At 39.9% G+C, this 20611-nt stretch overlaps 1 protein-coding gene across 1 annotated transcript in view; it reads right to left on the bottom strand.

Moving 5' to 3' along the window:
• notch2 (notch receptor 2) overlaps positions 1–20611 on the bottom strand; it is a 55140-nt gene that overhangs the window by 21731 nt on the left and 12798 nt on the right. The window contains exons 2-6 of the mRNA XM_042481852.2: positions 18538–18619; positions 2522–2796; positions 1317–1524; positions 1060–1193; positions 407–529 (exon numbers count right to left, since the gene is read on the bottom strand). Of these exons, the coding sequence (XP_042337786.2) occupies positions 407–529; positions 1060–1193; positions 1317–1524; positions 2522–2796; positions 18538–18619 (822 nt within the window). The remainder of the gene's footprint in view (positions 1–406; positions 530–1059; positions 1194–1316; positions 1525–2521; positions 2797–18537; positions 18620–20611) is intronic.

The raw sequence follows: 20611 nt of genomic DNA, 5'->3' as shown, positions 1-20611 counted from the left end.
AGCAATGTGTTGCTACAGAGACACACATACAAACCATATTTCAGACATAAGTGAGGATGCTTGTTTGGTACAGATCCCAGCAAAAATCACATCAGATTTTTTTAAGTGGGCATAAAATGCAAGAATTAACATTATCACTCAAATTTTAGACTTATTTCGCAATTGCAATATCTGTCAAAATAATAGTAATGTTATATTTTTGTATATCATGCAGCCATAACAGTCATGCAGGAAAAAAGTTGAACCTTTGTATTTTGTATTTTCTATTTTATCTGGTTTTTTTCCCCTATATTTATGTTGCACCAACCCACCAGGACAAATTCCTCGTATTGTGTTAACTATACCTGGCAATAAATCTTTTTCTGATTCTGATTCTGATTCTGAATCAACCACATAACTCCCTTACCAGTCCACTCTGGAGGGCACTGGCAGTTGTAGGTGTTGACTCCGTCCATACAGGTTCCACCATTGGCGCACTGATGACCGGGGCAGTCGTCGATGTTGTTCTCACAGTTAGTTCCGTTGAAACCTGGCACAAAAGATTGGTGGCGACACGCACTTAAACACATAAAATGATATTCTCTGATGAACATTAGTATTATGGCATGTCCTGGTAGTGTATAAACAGCAGCTGTGTGTGTGTGTTTGTTGTGTCTACTTTCTAACTGTAACAGAATAACAGAACAGTGTGTCTAATATAACACAGCCAACAGGATCAGACTGTTTGCACCTCAAACATAACGTAACAATACAGAGACTTCAACCTATATTCATGTGTGGTTAAATACCAGTTACAGTGTCACTCTTTTTTTCTTCCTTTTTTGTATGCCTGCAATCATTTTTTCACCTTAAACCTCCATTTCTCTTGAGTGCCTTCCTCCTTTCCCTCTCTCCCAAACCAGACAAAAACTTGTCAGGTCTATGTTGGTGTGTGGAGGCTGGTTAACTTTTCTTTTTTCTTTTTTTTTTCTATTCTATTAGTTTAGTTTTTTCTACTTCATATTCAGCTTTAAAAAGAGTAACCAAAGTTGCAACATTTGAGAATTTGGATCTTCCTACCTGGGAGGCAGTGGCACGAGTAGCTGGTTTCAGAGTTCTGGTGGCAGGTGCCTCCATTCAGGCACGGTGAGGGTGAGCAAGGGATGTATGAGCTTTCACAGTGCCTGCCAGTGAACCCTGGGCCACACACGCACCTGTAGCAATTACAGAATACGTTTCATTTTAATTCAGTCTTTTTAAGTTGTTGCAGTCTTCCACGAAATAGTTCAGACATTAGTGATGTTTCACCAATTGATCATTATACACTAGATTCTCACTTGTAAGAGCCCGGGGTGTTGACGCATCCTCCTTCATTCTGGCATATAGAGGGTGTGGCAGCACATTCATTTGTGTCATTAAGGCAGCGAAGACCCGTGTAGCCTGGACGACAGGAGCATGAGTAGCTTCCACCAGACTGAGAGCTGCACAATCCACCATTGGCACAGGGACTCGATAGACAGCTGTCCTCATGCTCACACTGCGGACCTAGGAAAGAAGAAGAAGAAGAGCTGAGCATTAGTGCTTTAATCATCCTGTGTGCCATACATCAATGTGTCCACCTGTGAAGAATTATGGATGCAATATGCAATATTTGTGAATATCTTAAACACTTCTTATCAGATGTTGTGTTTTATCCCATGATATTTTCTGAACAAATTAGATTCTCAGTCATCTTCAACACAGTTATCTCCTTCTAAAAAAAATTAGTCACCACACTGATCATAAAGTAAGGCTTCAACGATTATGGTCAAAATGATAATCACAATTATTTTGATGACTAACAAGATCACAATTATTTATCACAATTATTAATTCATTTTGAGACAAAATATTCATATTGCACTTTCACATTTAAATAAACAAATTCAGCTAACCCATCGTCTACAAACATGGCCATGGCTGTTAGGAAGCTCTTGATTTGATAAGCAAGGAGTTTTCTTTAAGCTCAGCATGCATTTTAAATGCCAATATCTCAGGCAATCGTGCTTATTGAATTGTAGGAAGCCAAAAAATGTGATCGAGATTAATATTTGATTAATTGTGCAGCCGTACAATAAGGCGCTCCCTGCATTTAGTCTGCACAAACCTCTTAATTTGTTGTTTTAAAAACAGATTTTAATTACATTCTGCATCCATTAATGCATCAAAACACACAAACTGACCATGTAATACATGTGCCAGATTTCTTCATTTCATCAGAAAATGCAGTAATTCAAGAAAAAACAATCTTAGATAGGGTTCTGCAATCATTTACAAAATTTCTCAATTTGCACTCAGATCTGGATCCACACTTGTCCCTTGCCTCATTGCCTAACTTTTACTTTCTCTGTATAGGTTCTGATACATAGGATACAGCATTCTTTACAATTAACATGTTTATTTCCTTTTAGGATGTTTAAAATAAACCCATTAGTATCAAACAATATACAGATATCACTGCCCTCATGGCAAACTCCTGAGAGGCGATTAAAAAGTATCTCACCTGTCCATCCTCTGGCACACTCGCACTTATATTTGTCGAGGGACAGCAGGGTGCAGACACCTTTGTTGGCACAGGGGTTGTTGGGGTAACACGTGGAGTTCTGGGGAGTTTGGCAATGTTGTCCGGTGTAGCCCAGAGGGCAGGTGCAGGCAGCGCTGCCTGGTACAGGTACGCCAGCTAACATGGACACGGAGCAGTTCCCTCCATTTAGGCAGAAGCCCGGTTGACAAGGATCCTTATGGTGGCAGTACTCACCCAGGAAGCCCGGGGCACACCTGAACACACAAACACAGAATTAAATAATGAAGCACGCGAAGGCACACACAAGGACTTAAACCCTAATCACCCTTCAATACAGACAATAAAGTTGGAAGATGAATTAAACAAAGGGACAAATATGTATGTGTATGTGTTTGAAAGAGAGTCAAACAAACAAAACAAAAGAGTGAGTTTCAGTCAGGTGCACATAATCCACCACATCAGACAACGTCGTTGATAGCGGAGCGCAACATCTGCTTGAGTCCTATAGTACACACACATCAAAGAAACAAATGAAGCAGCAGGTAAACACTAGCGTCTGCTGATACAAAGTTCATCCATGGCTGCACCGTGAGCTAAACAACAGAATGTGGGGAACCGCATCCCTAAGTAGGAGTACTAGCAAAATGTGTGGTAAGGTAGTTCACATAGAGCAACTAGTTTTCACTCACTCCAAACATTAAGCAATATGCTTAATTGTTAATGGGCTGCATTTATTTAAAATCATTTTTTTTTCATTCATATGGCCATGAGCCGCTTGACAGAAAATATTGGTAAATGGCTGGCCAATAAAACCATTGGACTCATTATTGTCTCGATATAATTGTATGCGATAAAGATGTAATAAAGGTTCAATAAATCCTCCATATAATTTAACCACCTGTATGCTGATAGAGGGAGGAGGTAATGCACATTAAACAGCAGTTGCCCCCCGTCATTAACCAGAGGAAGAAGGGGAACTGGTAGTAGTAGAAGAGGAAGACGCAACTGTCCACTAATGCTAAAATTCAGCATATTTATTTATTTTTAGTATATTTTTTACTTCTTATGACAGCATAGTGCTATTCCACTATTAAATTCATAACATTAGCTACAGTGGCTGTATAGCTGACCTCATCTAATACTAAAAGTAAGTTAGCAATTTAAAGTGACTGACTAACCAGCTACTTCATTATAATGAGTATAATTAAAGGTTACGTGAATAAAGCTTTCATACATTTCCTCATCCATAGACATGATTTCTGCCTGAGTCACATCACATAGACTGTCATTGGTAACGCACAATCCCAAATTACTTTGGACATCATCAAAGTCTGTCTTTTGTTATTGTTTTGATTGAGAAACAGCAGAAATTACATACTGTGGATGCTAAACTGGAACAGTATATACAGACAACAGCTGAGATTTTTGTTTGGTCTATTTATTTTGTTTCATTGTCAGCTAACACACCTACAAAATGTTTTTAACAGTGAGCACAGTTTGACATGTTACTGACCATAATTAACATCTCATCATCTGCTTATTGTTTCATTTAGTAGCATTGCACTGATTTGAATTGTTTGGAATCTACCTCAGCTTTGTGAAATGTTCTCATGTTTGGCAAATATTTGTCATTTTCTGACAATAAATATTAGTTTAAACCACAATTAATCATAAAATTTCTTCAGCGTTCACTCAGGAGCATAACTCACCCTTTATACTTGAACAAAATCATTATTTCTATTCTTTTGTGTTGATGATTATTTATCTTGACTAATGAATTATTTTACCGCGATAACATCTTTAGCCATATCGCCCAGTCCTCTGTTGGATTATTGCATCTAGCTGAAGGACATTCTGACACGCTGTTACAATGTGAAAAACTAACCCTAAAATTACTGCCAAAACTACTCTAAACCCTGAGCTGTTGCCCCATAAACCCTGTAAGAAAGAGGGAAGCTAAGCTTGGTGAGAGGGTTAAACTGAGGTCAATGATGAAAAAGAGGAAGTTCAAAAGTAGAAGGATGTGAGGTAGAGTTATCTGGAAGTTGTTGATTGAAGCCTGGCAGAAACTAAAAACAACCAGTGGAAAGCACCAGCAATGATTTGGGCAATGTAATAGATGAAGGGTATTCATGGCAACAGGTAACTGAATCTACAGAAATGTGTCCACAGTATAGGTGAGGTACTTGTCTTAACTGCAAGGTGCTTACAACAAGCTATGCAGTATATGACTAAACCAAAACGAACACATTACATCTAATGTGCTATCATGACCAAATTTGGTCTACAAATCATGTCTGTTTTTCGTCTGCTGAATCATCACCACTTTCTTTCGATTTCTCTTATTTCTTCTATTTCAGAAAAGTGATTCAGCCAGATGTCGAGCAGTGGGGAGAAAATTACAATATTACACAATGTGCACTTGGAGATCTCTTCAGAGACAATGATCCCTTCGACACTTTCTATTCCTCTGTTTTTCTCAGTCCCTCCCACTTGCACACACCACTTCTCTATGTGCTACAGACAGTGTTCGGTCAGGGGTGTTATTTTGTTACTTAGCAAAAATGTTATTAGTCAGGTAATTTCCTGTGTATGCTTTTTTGATCAGGCCCAGTGTGTGTGTGGCACATGGCAGACATGCTGTCTGGGGATTGTGGGCAACAGAGCGACCTGCTGCCTCTTACACGGGCCTCTAAACCTGCCTCCCTGGAGGGGCTCAGGTAACACAATAGGACAGATACACTTCACAGTAAGTAACACACACATACACAGGCACACAGAAATTAATACCCCTTTTCATAACCAGTCCAAATGAAAAATATGTATACTTGAATCAAAATAAGCAGACTTCAAGCATATAAAAACATAAATGGAAGAATTAGAGATAGGTGTTGTGAGCCGTATAAAACAGACAACACAGTGGAGATGGGAATAGTTTGAAATTCAGCCTCATGCTTACTGACTTCTGTTATTGGCCACTCCACCCCAAAGCAGCTTGAAGATATTAGGTTATGAGCGCATGGGAAAGTAGGACAGACATGATTCATGCCAGGCAGAAGTCTCTCAGATCAATCACATCTGAATCACTCAGTGTCTCCTCAAATACGACAAACAACATCTGACAACAAATTCTCACTCTGTCTACCACATTTGCTTCACAAATATACAGCATTGATGTGTAAACAACAAAAAAACACTCTAACATTAAGAAATATGTTCATGATGTCAATAGTTTTCTATTTGCTTAGACTGGATATAACAAACTTTTTTTTGTTATATCCAATTTTTTTTCTTCTTCTGTCTTCTTCTTTTTTTTTTTACTATGAACAAGTTTAAAGGATTGGTCTGGCAATATTCTAAATTTTCCTATTTTGTGTACATTTTAGTTGATCCTACTATTAAGTTTTTTGTATTAAAGTTGCATGATATGAGAAAAGTATACAAAATGTGATAACTTTGTTGGATATCTTGCAATAAATGAACAGATATTATGGTGTACTCAGCTCTGTCTTTTTACTCTTTCCAGTACACTTCCAAAATACAACAAATGTCTTGTTGATTTTTTTTTTTTTAAATGAATGGAAATTATTTCCAACATTATTATTTTTTAAACAATTAAACATTGAACTGAACACAAAATACTCCAAAAAAGGGCACTTTTTAATTTTTACTGATACTCTTATTAACTCAAAAAATCTATCTATATCACAGTCATCTGTGATGTTTTTCCCGCGCATGTTTATATCACAATGAAAATTCAAAAAACAATATAATGTGCCTAAGCCCCACTGTTGGGTTGAGTGATACGACAATACTTGAGACAGCAGAAATGCGTCTGGTGGTATCGCCATCCTGGGCAGGCTATTTATGTGATCTTGTGATTATTACATAACCCTGTGATTCACGCCTGATCTCACGTATGAAGCTGCCCTTTCAAGGTACTTTGATTTGGGCAGATATGGAGGAGGAAAGTGACGTAAATACAGAAGCCTGTGACACTTGAAATTATTGTTCTCAAGAACATTAAAGTTTCCATTTTGAAAGAATTTTAGTTTTACTGTTTTGAGTCTTTTGTTTTTAACTCACATGTTGTCTGAGAGGCCCAGCATGGTCAGGCACATTGGAAAGCACTGAGAGACCCACTAATGTGATTGATTTTTTAACTTTTACAAAATATAGAGGATCACCAGCCTTATCTGAGATACAGTATAGTATATCTCTCGAAAATATTCCCTAAAAATCTGCTATTTGCACATACTCAGGGTGCTGGTGAACAGATAAACAAGATGGCTGATTAGTGACATATGATCTTCAAAGAAAAGACAGACTTCATGCCTCTTCAACTCATCTATGTCTGATTAGACATGGCCACCCTCCCTCTTTCCTGTCTCCGTCTCTGTATCAGCATGTCTGCAGTGCAACCCCCCTACACACCCCGAAACACATGCCTATACACACACACACACACACACACGCACACACTCATAAATACACAAACACAAAGATGTCCCTCCCCGCTCTGAACACAAACACAGCTTGGTCATGATATCACAACAAGACGGCCGTCGTGGGAATTAGGGCTGCTTTCTTCTCCTGGACAACCTCTCCGCCCCCTCTCAAGGAGTAATGACATGGCCCTCTGCCCTGTGACATGCATCACATTAGCGGGCTGTCACACAAAGAACACCGTGTCCAGGTTAATGGTAGGTTTACGTTTCACTGGGAACATTTCACACATTTTCACTGTTTAAAAATATGGGGAATATGAGAGGCGTTTTCAAAGTCAAGTTCTGCCACTTCACAGAGAGAGAGGAAACTTGAAACGTGCGCTTAGTTTTAATGCTTAGCTTGATTACAAGTCTTCTGAGCTTGGAATAAATCAATTTTAAATCATTTTGCATTAAATGAGCCTCATTGGGTAATGAATATATATATATATATATATATTTTTTTTTTTTCTAGTATTTTATGATTGACAGCTTACGAAATAATAAATGGCAATGTTTGCCTGACCACACTGGCTTTATCTTGCAGCTCTTATCCTTAGCACTCAACAGGGTTGTAACAATGTTATACTACGGTTTGGCAAAAAAGTCATAGTATACTTTGTCCAATAAACCGAAAGTTGTCTTGCAACTCTACACCACTCTTCAATGATATTTGCAACTTTGAGCTTTGGTCAAAATTCCAAATTGCTGACAGGAAAGATGCACAGTAACCTCTAATAAATTAAATCGCTGCCATCTAACCGGTGTTGACAGAACCAAATGCCATGGCGTCAGGAAACGATACCACCCTGTCCTTCAGGTTTCACTGCCAGATAGAGAGTTCATTATTAGCCTCTGGCTGTATCACTAGAGCCAGAGGCAAACAGACAAGGCTGTGCATGATTCACATTATTGTCAGGGAGTGGTGTCTCACTGAGGAAGAGATAACCCCACACACTAGTCTGTTACTGAATGCAACACATGGAGCAAAACAAAGGCAAGAGTTTGCACACAGGCAGATGTGAACAGACACCTTGAGAGACACACACACACACACACACACACACACACACACACACACACACACACACACACACACACACACACACACACACACACACACACACACACACACACACACGGCTCTACTTTCATGAACAACACAGCAGCGAGGGTTTCTGCAGCCAAAGTCATCTATGGGATTCTTTGTTTTGCTCCATGAAGACTTTTTTTCCCTCCCCTTTTCCCCATCCTTCTCTTACTCTGTGCAATTTCCTGCAACCCTTCGTTCCCTCTCTTTCTCACTCCTCCACCTCTCATTTCTAACCCACTCTCTAGGTGTCAGGTTTCTACAGCTGGTTCACATTAGCGCCCCCATCTCACGCACACACCCCTCCCTCTCTCTCTGTCTCTGCACCCCTTCTCTCCTTCCTTCTCTCCCTCCTCCTCTACCTCATGCTGACCTCTGCCTGTCCTGGCTGGCCATGAGGGCTTCAATGAGGAAAGGGTGGGTTGATTCTCACCCACTCATGTAATGTCTCCCACCTCCTTCATTCCTAACTCCTGTGTCCCAAACTTCCATACTTTCTTATTCTCCTCCCATCCTAAATCCTTAATCCCGTTTTTCTTTTGTGCTAATTCTCCCCTCCTACCTCTCCACCTTCCTCTCAACTACAACCCCACCAAACCACCTCCTCCTCCAGCCACTATTCTAGTCTCAGCAACGCTTAATAACTTCATCATGCTCTCCCCCTGCGGCCATCACAGAGAAACAGTGTGAGAGTTGTGAGAGCATAAACCGGCTCACATTTCAATCCCTGGATCATTCCCTGGCTTGGCGAGAGCATAGGTGGCCTATTCACTGTCCTGTGCGTGCATGCACAGACGTCACAAGTCAAGTGAAGAGCACGTTACTGGCTTTGCTGTTGATTCAATGCAGGGTTATGATGTTACTTTGTTGACAGAGTTTAATTGGGAACTAAGGAATTCTCTTCTTATCATAGAAATTTTAGCAGCAGCTGTATGATAGATCATTTTAGGTGCATACAAAAGTTCATGAGTTAGATGAGATATTTCCCATATGATTTCCACACATTTATTGATTTATTTGTTGCAGTTGAAACAACTGCTACCTCAAATATATTTTTTGGCACTACTGAAATATATATACCGTGCTGTTATTCACTGCACCACAATCTTGGAGTGCCAAGCATTCTGTTGTCACAGACAGAGCAGCAGAATACCAAACTTCATCTTAAGTTCTGCCGAGTCTAAAAAATTTGCATTCACTCACTCTGCACTCTGCTCCTCCTCTCATCCATCGGTCTGATAAGCTCTGACAGGATAAACTGCTCAATTACCCGCTGTGTGAGTCAAATTGCTGCCCAGGGATAAAAATAACTCATGATGAATTTTGCCTGTGTTGCGTTCACAGACCCACATAAACCTCTTAATTTATAAACAATATTTTTATAGAATTTTAAAAGTTTTATAGAAGTTTAAACACTGTACATCCACAACAGGTAAAAAATTTTATAATGCATAGCATGCAAAGTATGACATCCAATCACAATGTTCCCCATTCCCACTAACACCAAATATAATGTCCGAATTTAGAAACCAGATCACAGGGTGACATTTTTGAAACAACAGTCTAGGGGTGGGTAATGTGCTTTATATCATTATCACCTCTTTCTGATATTGATATAAATCATGGGTATGCAAGTCTATGCAAAATCAAACTGATGTTTAAAGCAATGGCTGGTGTTAGTCATTACGTAAGACCAAACTCTTCATTTATGTAAATAAAAAACTTTCTTTAGACGTTGCACCACCTGGATGATTGAGATTCACAGTCATATCAGACCTAACAGTGACACAAAGAGGGAAGCACTTTCTTAACCTCAAAAGTGACAGCAGGACTTCCAAGACTGGTTTGAGTGTGCCGATATATATCTCAGTGGGGAGGTACATTAGTGACTATCTGTTCCACCTTAACACAGAAATGGTGTCTAACTGTTCAGTCTGGACTTTTCTGTGTCGGCAGTCATGTCAATTGCTGCTGCTGCTGCTACTACTGTACACTAACAAGGTGGGAGCTTTAGTAGGACTGGACTCAAGAACAAGCTTCACCAAGGACTGTGATGGTATAGATTTTTTTTCTTATTGCTGTGAAAAAGCAACAAATCATTGCAGTTTGGCAGTTGACTACAATTGCCCCAACCTTTTCCTTGCATTTGTTTACTCATACAACTGAAACTTCATCCAGGAACTTCTATCAATAACAGCAGAATGATACCAGTGGAAACGCTCTGTGTTTGCAACTTCAGTGTAAGACGTTGTGATGTTTATATCTGCTGGCTTACGTTTGAGTGTTGATAGACTCTTGTCATGTAATCAATCAGATAATGCGATGGGTGGGACATTGAGTGAGGTTACCGAGTAGAGATTGCTGACAGACGGGCTGCAGCATGAGCCAAAGTAGCATATTTTTAATGAATGTATTATATTGGCTAAAATAAATAAATACATTAATTAATTTAAAAAGGGAAAACCAGTGACAGTGGTGACCTTATCACTGCAGTAACATCACATGACTGCGGTAAAGTGGTTATTGTCACAGCCCTCGGGTCAACTCCTGCCCCCAGGAGGACAAGAGTTGAAAAATACACAAGTAAGAGAAAAGGAAGAGATCAACAGCAATGCATATGTGGGCAGGTAGTCCTTTCTACTTTGTATCAATGTCACTTGTGGTCTCCATTGTCATTTTTAAATAATAAACAATCATAAGTAGCCGATCTAAAGAAGTATACTGGTTTGCTGACAGAAATGCAAAAATGGTTCTCAATAACACCACCACCTCAACCCCTGCACTACTTCATCTATTTAATATAATTATTATCTTAAACAATCTCTTTGTCAAGAAAATAACAGAAAATAGTGAAGTGCCTTCAAAGGGTACGTTTTTTAACAGTCAAAAGCCGTTAACCTTATAATTATGTATGGCAAAGAAAAGCATTCAATTTTCACATCTAAGAAACATGAGCAACCAGCAAATCTTTCACTGCCCTGCTTAAAAAAACTATTTAAACAGTTATTCAATTATAAAAATAGTTGTCTATTAATCCTCTGTTGATGGACTTATTGATTAATTAATTAATTCTTGCAGCTCTAATTAAGAAAGAGCACGAGAAATTCTGACATCCAAAAGAGGCCTCAGTGTAAATGTAGAGTGTAGAAAGGTCTGGCAACGGGAGACTGGCAGCTGCAAACCATTTAGTGCCATACATCAGCCACAGAGGAGAAGAGGCCAGCTCTACTGTATATTGGAAAAATGCCCCTAAACATAAATGTAAAGGTTCAATTATGAGTTCTGTCTGGGGAATGGAAACTATGAATTTATTATTTAATCGTTAGTAGCAATATAGTTAGTGGGTTGGAGGTGTATTTTTGGCACACTCAGCCACTTTTCAGCATAACTTTTTTCTCATTTTCATAGAGAAGAGCAGAGACAGCAGAAACAACATGTCAGAAGAGGCGTGCAGAATGAGGTGTGAGAGTAATATCTAAGTTGCAGAGAGAGAAAGAGGAAGGATGAAGTGAAGACAGCGCAATGAGGTGCAAGTAAAAGCCAGAAAAGTAATTAAAGGCCGAGACATTCAGAGAGAAAAGGAAGCCAGGCAGTCAGACTGAAAAGCATCAGCGTAGACAGAAAAAAAGGAGTGCAGTGCAGGGTGGAGTCCAAACGAGGGACATGTGGTAAAATCTCAGACTGTGTTTAGAAACATGTTCAAAAAGACTCATCTGAGTGGCTGTGGTACTCAGCACAGGTCCCATTTTCTCTCTGAGCGCTCCATCTGCCCGGCCTCTTTAAGTTGTTCTGTCATTATGCTGTTACTGTGGTTGTTTAATGTGGAGTCTCCAACAATAGGTCTGCTGGCTTGTAAAAGTTCTTATTTTGTTTCGAAAATTGTAACAAAAGAGAATACAGTGTCCACTCTCACTTAGGGTCACTTAATAGCTGAAATACTAATGCTTACTAAATGTATCGCTGCAGCCCACCCAAGAAGATTTTCTACTAGCTATTTTTTTTCTCTTTGGTATTTATTATGCCTTCATGTCATAAGTTTGCTTAAAGCTTAAAGTCTGCTTAAAGCTTTAAGCCACTGATACAAGACCAGGTGGGAAATCTTTTATATATTTCATCAGTTGTTGTTTTATCAAGTGAGATTACAATTAAAGAATGATAGCTGCTTTACTTTATTGATCTTTTTTGTAAAAAAATTACTTAGTTAAGATGCACTAAAACGTACCCCAGTGCATGTATAGATTAAAAGTGGCCTTATGTAAAAATGAGGTACTTTTGACTCCACAGTGTCATCATCAATGTGTGATAGAGGGCCACTTGCCACCCTACTGTATGTGGGTTTATGGTCTGGTTGCTACATTCCCCACTCCTTTGTGAGGCTTCCTCTCTCTGAGTGCAGGTTTCAATCTCTAGATCTCCAAGCAGCCGGGTGTGCGTCTGCGTGTTTGTGTGGTTTACACTTTGTTTGTTTGTCTTTGTGACCGTGTCTTTTATCGTGGTGATCTTTATAGAGAGGGTCTAAAGCCACTGACCCTTGACGGCAGGCCATGTTAACACTAGTGCTGACCGTTTCAGTTAATTCATTGACAGGAAATAAAAGCCTTGTTTCCACTGAGCAGTCTGGTTCAGTTCAGTTCGTTACCCATTAGAACAATTATTTTTGCATTTTCATTGTCAAAAGTTGTTGATGGCACCAACAAAGCAGTTCACTTCTCTCCTGTTTTCTATAAACCCTCTGCTGAGGTTCCTAGCACACTGATCCAATACTAAAAAGTGGAGCTAGATACACTGCAGTCCATTGATTGGTCACTCTTGTAATACAGGGACTCGATGCATAAACCTGCCATTTTTAAATATCTAATTGACTGCGGCAGAGACTCTTATAACTCCGGCCTTTTCTTTTTTTGTTCTCAAAATTTTGGCGTTTACAACCTTTCCATGGAAAACCAGCAAGGTGCATATATTACTCTGCATCACCAAAGAAGACAGCGAAACAGTGAAAGCTTGGCAGAGCACATGCACAGATATTATCTATCTGGTAACAACTCCACCTACTTTTAAAGTGTAATTTCTTCAGTGAAAACACCAAACAGATCTTGAGGGTTTAGGCACATGTCCATGAGTGTAGCAGTTCTAGAGGTGTGATACTAAAAGTGTTTGGTGAAAACACAGCTTAACTGAAAACTCTTTTTATTTTTTTTATTTATTAAGCAAAAATACAAGATATTCACTGCTCACATGTGAGGATTTGTCACTTTTCATTTTATATTTGATTGTAAGTTTAATATCTTTGGGTTCTGGGCAGCAAACACAACAAGTAACCATCACCTAAGAATTTTTGGAATTGTGATGCTGGTTTTCACAAATTAAATCACTGATTAATACAAATATTTACTTGATTTATCAATAAAGAAATACTCTACAGTTGGGACTGCTGAACAATCTACTTGTTTCATCATCTGGGGTATTAAACGCACTCAAGACACAAATACTACATTTCCACCATCTAAACATTACTAACATACTTAAATGAACTTCAGACCTTTCTGTGCCAGCACGTGAACTTGCCCTAGGCTCAAGGTGCCCCTGAGACACACACGCAGAGGGAGCACATACACAACATACAAAGAAACTCTTATCATTGTGGTTCCAGTGTAAACCACATCTACATTGCTGTAAGCTGGGCTGTGGGAAGGAAATAAGTCTTTGGAGAGTCAGAGCGGGAAATCTGTGCAGTGGGTTCCAATCTCCTGCTCTAGTGTTTGTTGACTTTAGCGTGGATCATGTGCCTAACCCACTTAAAATCTGTCAGAGTGTGTGCATGCCTGTATGCATGCCTGCATGCTATGGAGGTGTGGAGCTCAGAGAAAAGGTGGCCGGTCTAAACCATTTACTCTCATCTTTCTTTGTCTGTCTCCTCCTTTCTCCAGTGACTATGATGCCTCCTTTTTAACCAAAAGACATGAGACTGAGAGGAAATGTGGATGTGAAATCACATCAGAGCTTTCTGTAAGATAATGAGATGACACAAAATGACAGAAGGCAGGTTTCCATTAACCCTCAATTGTGCAAATTGAAATTGTGAATATAAAATATGTCTAATGGAAACATTAGGCTCACATGAGGTGGTATTTCAGGCAATTCGAAGAAGCCATATTTTGCAAAACTGCAATTGAAACACTTTTTTCTCTTTCATAAGCCACATGATGCTATGGCTATGCTTTTCTGAATAGGAACCAGCTCTTCCAGGCATGATGGAGCCGGCGCTAAAAGAGGTGTTTTTGCATCACATAACTTGTAAAGCAGATCATCTGGACGTTCTGAATACACAATTCCTCTGTGAAATCGTAGACTATACCACCTCCCAAAAATCCCTCATACGTGCCTGCTACCATGTATAAGGGGCTTCCCTTTTCATCATCGCTCACATGACACGCCTACATTGCCTTAGATTGGAAATAATAACAGCTAGTGCGGTGGCTGAGATAGAAATAAACCTGCTAATATTTTGAATATCCATTGCCATGCTTCTTGGATTGTTATCGCAAGAGAAGAAGTGCACAACATTGAGACAAAAGCTGCAAAAATTCACTCAATGGAAACATGTCTCACGATTGTGTTTTATCGACATTTTGAAAATATTGCTTAAATTTTGTGCAAATCTGAAATGGAAACCTGCCTACTAACTGCCAAAGCAGAAGTTCCTCAGCCAAGCTATACCAAACAAAGAGATGTGACCATGAGTGGAAGCAGGTCTGGCCATAATAAAAGCAAAAAAGCGAAGATCTCAACAATAACGGTGTTGTCGGGGAAGGATTAACGGGCCTGGTGAGTTGTGTCCAGAGATATCTAAATCCCCGAAGGAGAGGGAGGGACAGGGGCATGGATGGATGAGTGACAGTTTGATGAAGGAGGCGTAGCAAGAGGGAAATTACACTCCTCTGTCTGCTCTGCTTCTCCTTCGTCTTCCCCCCTTCGCTGCTCTCTCATCATTAGTAAGGAGTTTTGCTCCGAGGTATTCCTCCTCAAATTACTTGAAAAAAGACATCCTCTTTTCTTTTGGCCCTTTCTCTTCCTCTGTCTTGCCCTGCAGGCAAATTCTACCTGTCAGATCAAAAAGGTAGCAGGTCTATACAACACAGTATCTCTCTCCCCTCACTCTTAAAAAGCCTTTTTTAATAAACATTAAAGCATGACAGTGACTGCAACAGAGAAAGAGAGTGAGAAAAAAAGAGGCATCAGGAGGGAGGGAGAGTTAATCAGTTTGCACCAAGGCCTGACAGCAGACAAAGAGATCTTGTTCTGGAGCAAAATAGGGTTTGGAAAAGATCGTGTGTATAGCGTCACTCTTGCTTGGATTGTTCAGGTATGAAGTCAGTGAGTCAGACTCCATGTTAGTGTCAGGAATCCTCTGTAACCAACAAATAAAGCCACTGTTTCTATGCTGCTCGCCAATACCTTATTAGAAAATATTTATGCACCCCTTCAGCAGTGATGTAAGTTATAAACACCTAACCAAGTAAACTTGTGACATACACAAATCCACACAGAGACACACTCACAACACACACCTTCTTCTCACACCCACGACTGATGGCTTGCAGTGTCACCGGTTAGACAGCTTTCCTGCACCCTGCCCTGCTAGTCAGCAAGTCGACCTCTCCCATGCACTTTAAGTCTATTTCACAATATTCTTCATATCTGCATATCTTCAAATATTTTACCTCTGCATATGTCATTGTTTTAGTCTTTGTTACTGACCGAAATATATTCAAGCACATGCCTATTGGGATGTTTCCCTTTTCTCTTTTCCCTTCTCCTTTCTGTCACAAATGAAATTCAAAGCCTGAGTTAGGAAACTTTTTAAAAAGCAATTAAAAGATGTAAACGGGCACACACATAAGACTTCCAGGATGTGTGGAAACTCCACAGAAAAAGCACTGGAGGCAAGTTGCACAGAAGCTCATTCTGTTGCCAATCAAAACAGAGCCTCTTCTTCACTGTACAGTGGTTTAATTATGAATATCAAACAAAAGCAACACTATCTTAATGTATGAACATCATTTTCCTGTTGTGACATAAACACAGAAAAGTTAATAGTATGATTAAACTAGCTCTTGCTTCCCACTCTCAGCATTAAAAACAGGATGGGTAAAAATACACTAGGAATGCAGTAAAACAGATGTAACTGCCCATCAGTTGTCCACAGTGGTATCATTTAAACAGTCTGTTTAATTACACAGTTACTCCCAGTCTGACCCCAGGTGTCATCATGTGACATAATTAGGCTAGTCCAAGCCAGAGGGTCAAAGCGAGTGTTTACTTACAACCAGCTGCCTTTAATACACTGAGGAGACTAATACGCATAATTTGAAAATTACACAATGAGTCTTTTGACCAGCAGCACAGTGCAGATGGGACCAGATATGCCAGACAGGGGCAAGGTTGTGCACTTGTGTGCACATGTATGTGTGTGTAGTTGTCCATGTTTGCTTGTGAACAGCAAAAGGAACTAACTAGTTAATCAGTCTAACAGTACGCCTGTGCTCTGTCAGCTGACTCTTCTAAACTAAGAGACTCCTCTCTGCGTGTCTTCAGGGCAAGAGGCCTCTCTGCTGATTCTCTTTTATCATTATTAACATCGTCTAATTCTGAGGATTTATGACTCTGGGAACACAGACAGTTTGGCTGAGCAAAAGCATGAGTAAAAACAGTAGATATCTGATAGTCCCAGACTTCTTAAAAAATGAAAAAGTATTAGTTCCTTAGAACAATAAAACAAGCAAAATATTATAAGTCATTAATATTTACAACTACAATTAAACAGAAGCAAAGGTAATAAAAACGAAATAAAAATAAGACCTTGGAGGTTCTGGTCAAACCTTCGACAGCTGCAAATGATTTGAATCTTGTTTCAGAGACATATGCCAACAAGTATTGGCACATAGCCCTGATCTACTGGTACTGTATGCCTGTCTCCCCATATTAACATCATAGCTCTGAATTTGGGTGTGATTTCTGATCTGGACCTGTTTTTCTAAGAGTCATCTGATCAAGACAATCCAATCACATTTGCTCCACCTGTGAAACTTTTCCAATATTAAAAGCTGCCTAAAGTGAGCTATCATCCCAATCTGTGTTTCATCACGTCTTTATTAACCTGCAAAGCCATCACCCACACCACTCTAGTTCAAAATGAGGCTGTTAACTGACTAAATGCAACAAATGTGTATCATATCACACCCATCCAGGCCTCACTTAACTGGCTGTCTGACTTTAAGACCTAGTGATATAGCAGTTTACTCTGATTTAAATAATATTGCTCATGTTTCTCGTCATCATGAACAGTCTGATTGACTCTCAGAAACGTACGTAATCACACTCACATGCACATACTACACCCAGACAGGCAATGAGTCCCTTTGCACCTGCAGTACAATGTCTCTCCGACCTTCAATTAGACTGGGGGAATGTCAAACACTGATTAAGGAATGTAGCTTTCCCTTCCCTTTTTACAGAAGTAGCGGAGTGTTGAAATTCCAAAAGCGCTGGGAACAGACACACAGTGTGATTCACATCACATTTGATGAAATATGAGCAGGTTCATGAACCAGCTATGGTGTTTTCATAGGGAATTTTGGCTCGGGAGTGGCAATGCAATTATAAAGATAGCTCAGTCTTAATTACAAACTAAGCTAAGCTGTCAGAAAGTGGAAGGCATACATCAAACAGGCCACTGCTCTCCTTTACACTACAGCACTTTTCCCTTAATGATCTCATTTCACTGCCGGTAGTAGAAGAAACTTAGTTGCAAGTTTTTTCAAGTTTCCACAACAACATTGCATGTGCCAAAAAAAGAAAGACTACACTCACACATGCGGTAACCATGATTAGCCCACTTGTCACTTTGATTCAATCAACCAAGTTTCAGATTGTTTTTTCTCATCAATTCCACTCAATAGGTTACTTTCTCATGCAATAAAAACGTCTCGTCATCGTCTTCACATCCCCCTTCAATAACAAATCAGTGGGCAGTAAAACGTGTTGGCAACGCCTAGAGCTATCAATTCTGTAGCAACAAGAGAGCAAGTAACAAAACCCCCCAAATGTCCTAAATAACATCTTGGAGGTGGAAATGTGTGTATTGGTATTGTTCCCAGTACTGTTCTACTTTGTCAGACAGAGCAGTCTTTTATTCCCTCTTCCGTGCCTGAACAAAACCTCATGGTCCCGTGGACAGGCTGGGGTTGATCTAAAAACCCTATTTCTGTACTGGCTTTCACATCCAACAATCCCCTTATGAGAGGTTTCTATTGCTGTGTTTCACATTTTTGTTCCAGTGTTGGAATGACTGAATGCTGAGAAATGAGTCTTACTGAAAAGCCTGAGTGTTTGTCACAGACCCAGCCGGTCAATCTTACCTGCAGTATTCAGTGCCATTGCTGAAGGTCAGACATGTAGCGTTGTTAACACAAGGTGCCTTATCATCCATACATTGCAGAGCTGCAAGAGACAAAAGACAAGTTAGAGAGTGGATGATCAGAGTGGCACGTCATCTGCTAAACACTTGAAGTACTAAAAATATCTGATAAATTACAAAAGGGAATTTTTAATTGAGCAATCCAATAACACAGACTTAAATATGTTATCTTTACACACTGTAAAGTGTGGCAAGTGAACCTCAAAAGGCCAACCGCCACACTGGCGGATAAATGTTTGTCTCTGTCATATTTTGATTATCTCTTAGGGGCGCATCGCTCAGCTGCTCCTAAACTGCTCCTGTGTCTTTGTCACACTCACACACACACACACACACACACACACACACACACACACAGACGTGTGCCAGCCCCTGCAGCAAAACCTGACCGTCTTAAGCGCTACTTTTACTGCTCTGTTGGCATTACGGGAACACTGCTATACTATCGCTTGATGCCTGTCTGCTGTTAGCTTGTATTGCGTGAATACTTATGAAGGTTATGAAATAATAACACGAAGGCCCCGTTGTTTGAACCAAAACTGCAAACTCTTTTTTAGCATTGTCAGCAGCAGCACATTAGCCTCACTTCTTCTGTTCTTAGTGTTCACAATAAAAGCCTTACACATATACACTTCATCTTCAAGCTCAAGAGCTTATTCACATGCTAAGGCTGTGGTGATGAGCTGTTCAATATATTTAAACAATGATGCTTCAGATGGATCCGATGACATATTATACATTCAACATAATACATTATTATCTCAATGACATGTACTGAAACAAGTGTGAAACAAAAAATACTATTATTATTTTGGCTAGCGAAAAAATATGCTTGGCCAGTGGATTTTTTTTGATCATCCTGCCACCTTCGCTGGTGAGTCATAAAGTTCATTTTGGACACTACTTGTGTATCAGATAAACTACCTGTTTAATTTACTTGAATGCTCCTCACAAACTGGGTAGCTCTGGCCTCTCCATTTCTGCTGAATTTCAAAGCTGAGTGGCTGAGCTCAAAACTCATTTTGGGTTTCCCCCCAGAAAATAAGTTCAACAGAGGTGGTAAGATTCCCCCCACACACACTCCCCACCCCTCTGAGGGAAACCCTCCACGTAAGTTTCGTCTCCTTCTCGTCATCCTTAAAGAGATAATGCAGAAGGCTCGCCACCTATCTAACCAACTATGCAAAGCCAGCCTGAAATAAGCCCGTGGTCACAGGGCGGCTGGATGGGCAGGCAGACTGAAATGAGCCGTGACGAAGACAACAAAGCCCAACTATCTCCCCGCCAATGAAACACTCATGGCCAGACACACCAGCTATTGTGTGGCCCACAAGACACACATGGCTCAAGTCATCTTTACACACACCATGCCGACCCAACATGAAGTGTGGTGATCTCAGTCCCAATGTGATATGGTAGTCACATGAATGAAACCACTGAAAAGTGTGTATGATTTATTAAGCAAAACAGCTTCTAATGTTTAGTGCTGGTTGCACAAATGTTGCTATATTAACATTTCGTTTCATTTATAGTTTCATGTGTTGATGTGTTGATGAATGCTCACTCTGCAGAACAGAGTTCTTTGTAAAAAAAAAAAAAAAAAGGGTAGGTCAGCTGATTTCAAAGAAACTTCAACAATGTCACAAAACAGTCATTGCATTACAGGAAGTGAGCAATGGTGTTACTTCCTGTGCCTAGATTAATCACAGAGTCACTCAAGCTAAGGAGTCTTCATGAAGACACGATTATCAACCCTACTAGAGCAGGGGTTGAATAGTGCTTTAGAGCCAGGCTGACAGACATAGTTCATTAGACATGGGGATACCATACATAAACCACTGTGAAATTCATAATCCAACAAGCACGCACACATACGCATGCCTCTATGTAGACCACTGCACAGACATCCACTGTAATAAAATCAGTCGCTATCAGGCTGCAGCACAAGAGACCACAGAAAATACTCTGCTATTCTGGGACTATTTCTGAACTGAGAAGACTTACAGGATGCAAAC

The sequence above is a fragment of the Plectropomus leopardus genome, chromosome 5, assembly GCF_026936395.1.
Source record: "Plectropomus leopardus strain MGB_pleo_1.0 chromosome 5, ASM2693639v1, whole genome shotgun sequence".
Lineage (NCBI taxonomy): Eukaryota > Metazoa > Chordata > Actinopteri > Perciformes > Serranidae > Plectropomus > Plectropomus leopardus.
The sequence above is the reverse complement of the archived record's forward strand: the minus strand, read 5'-3'. Positions and strand labels throughout refer to the sequence as shown.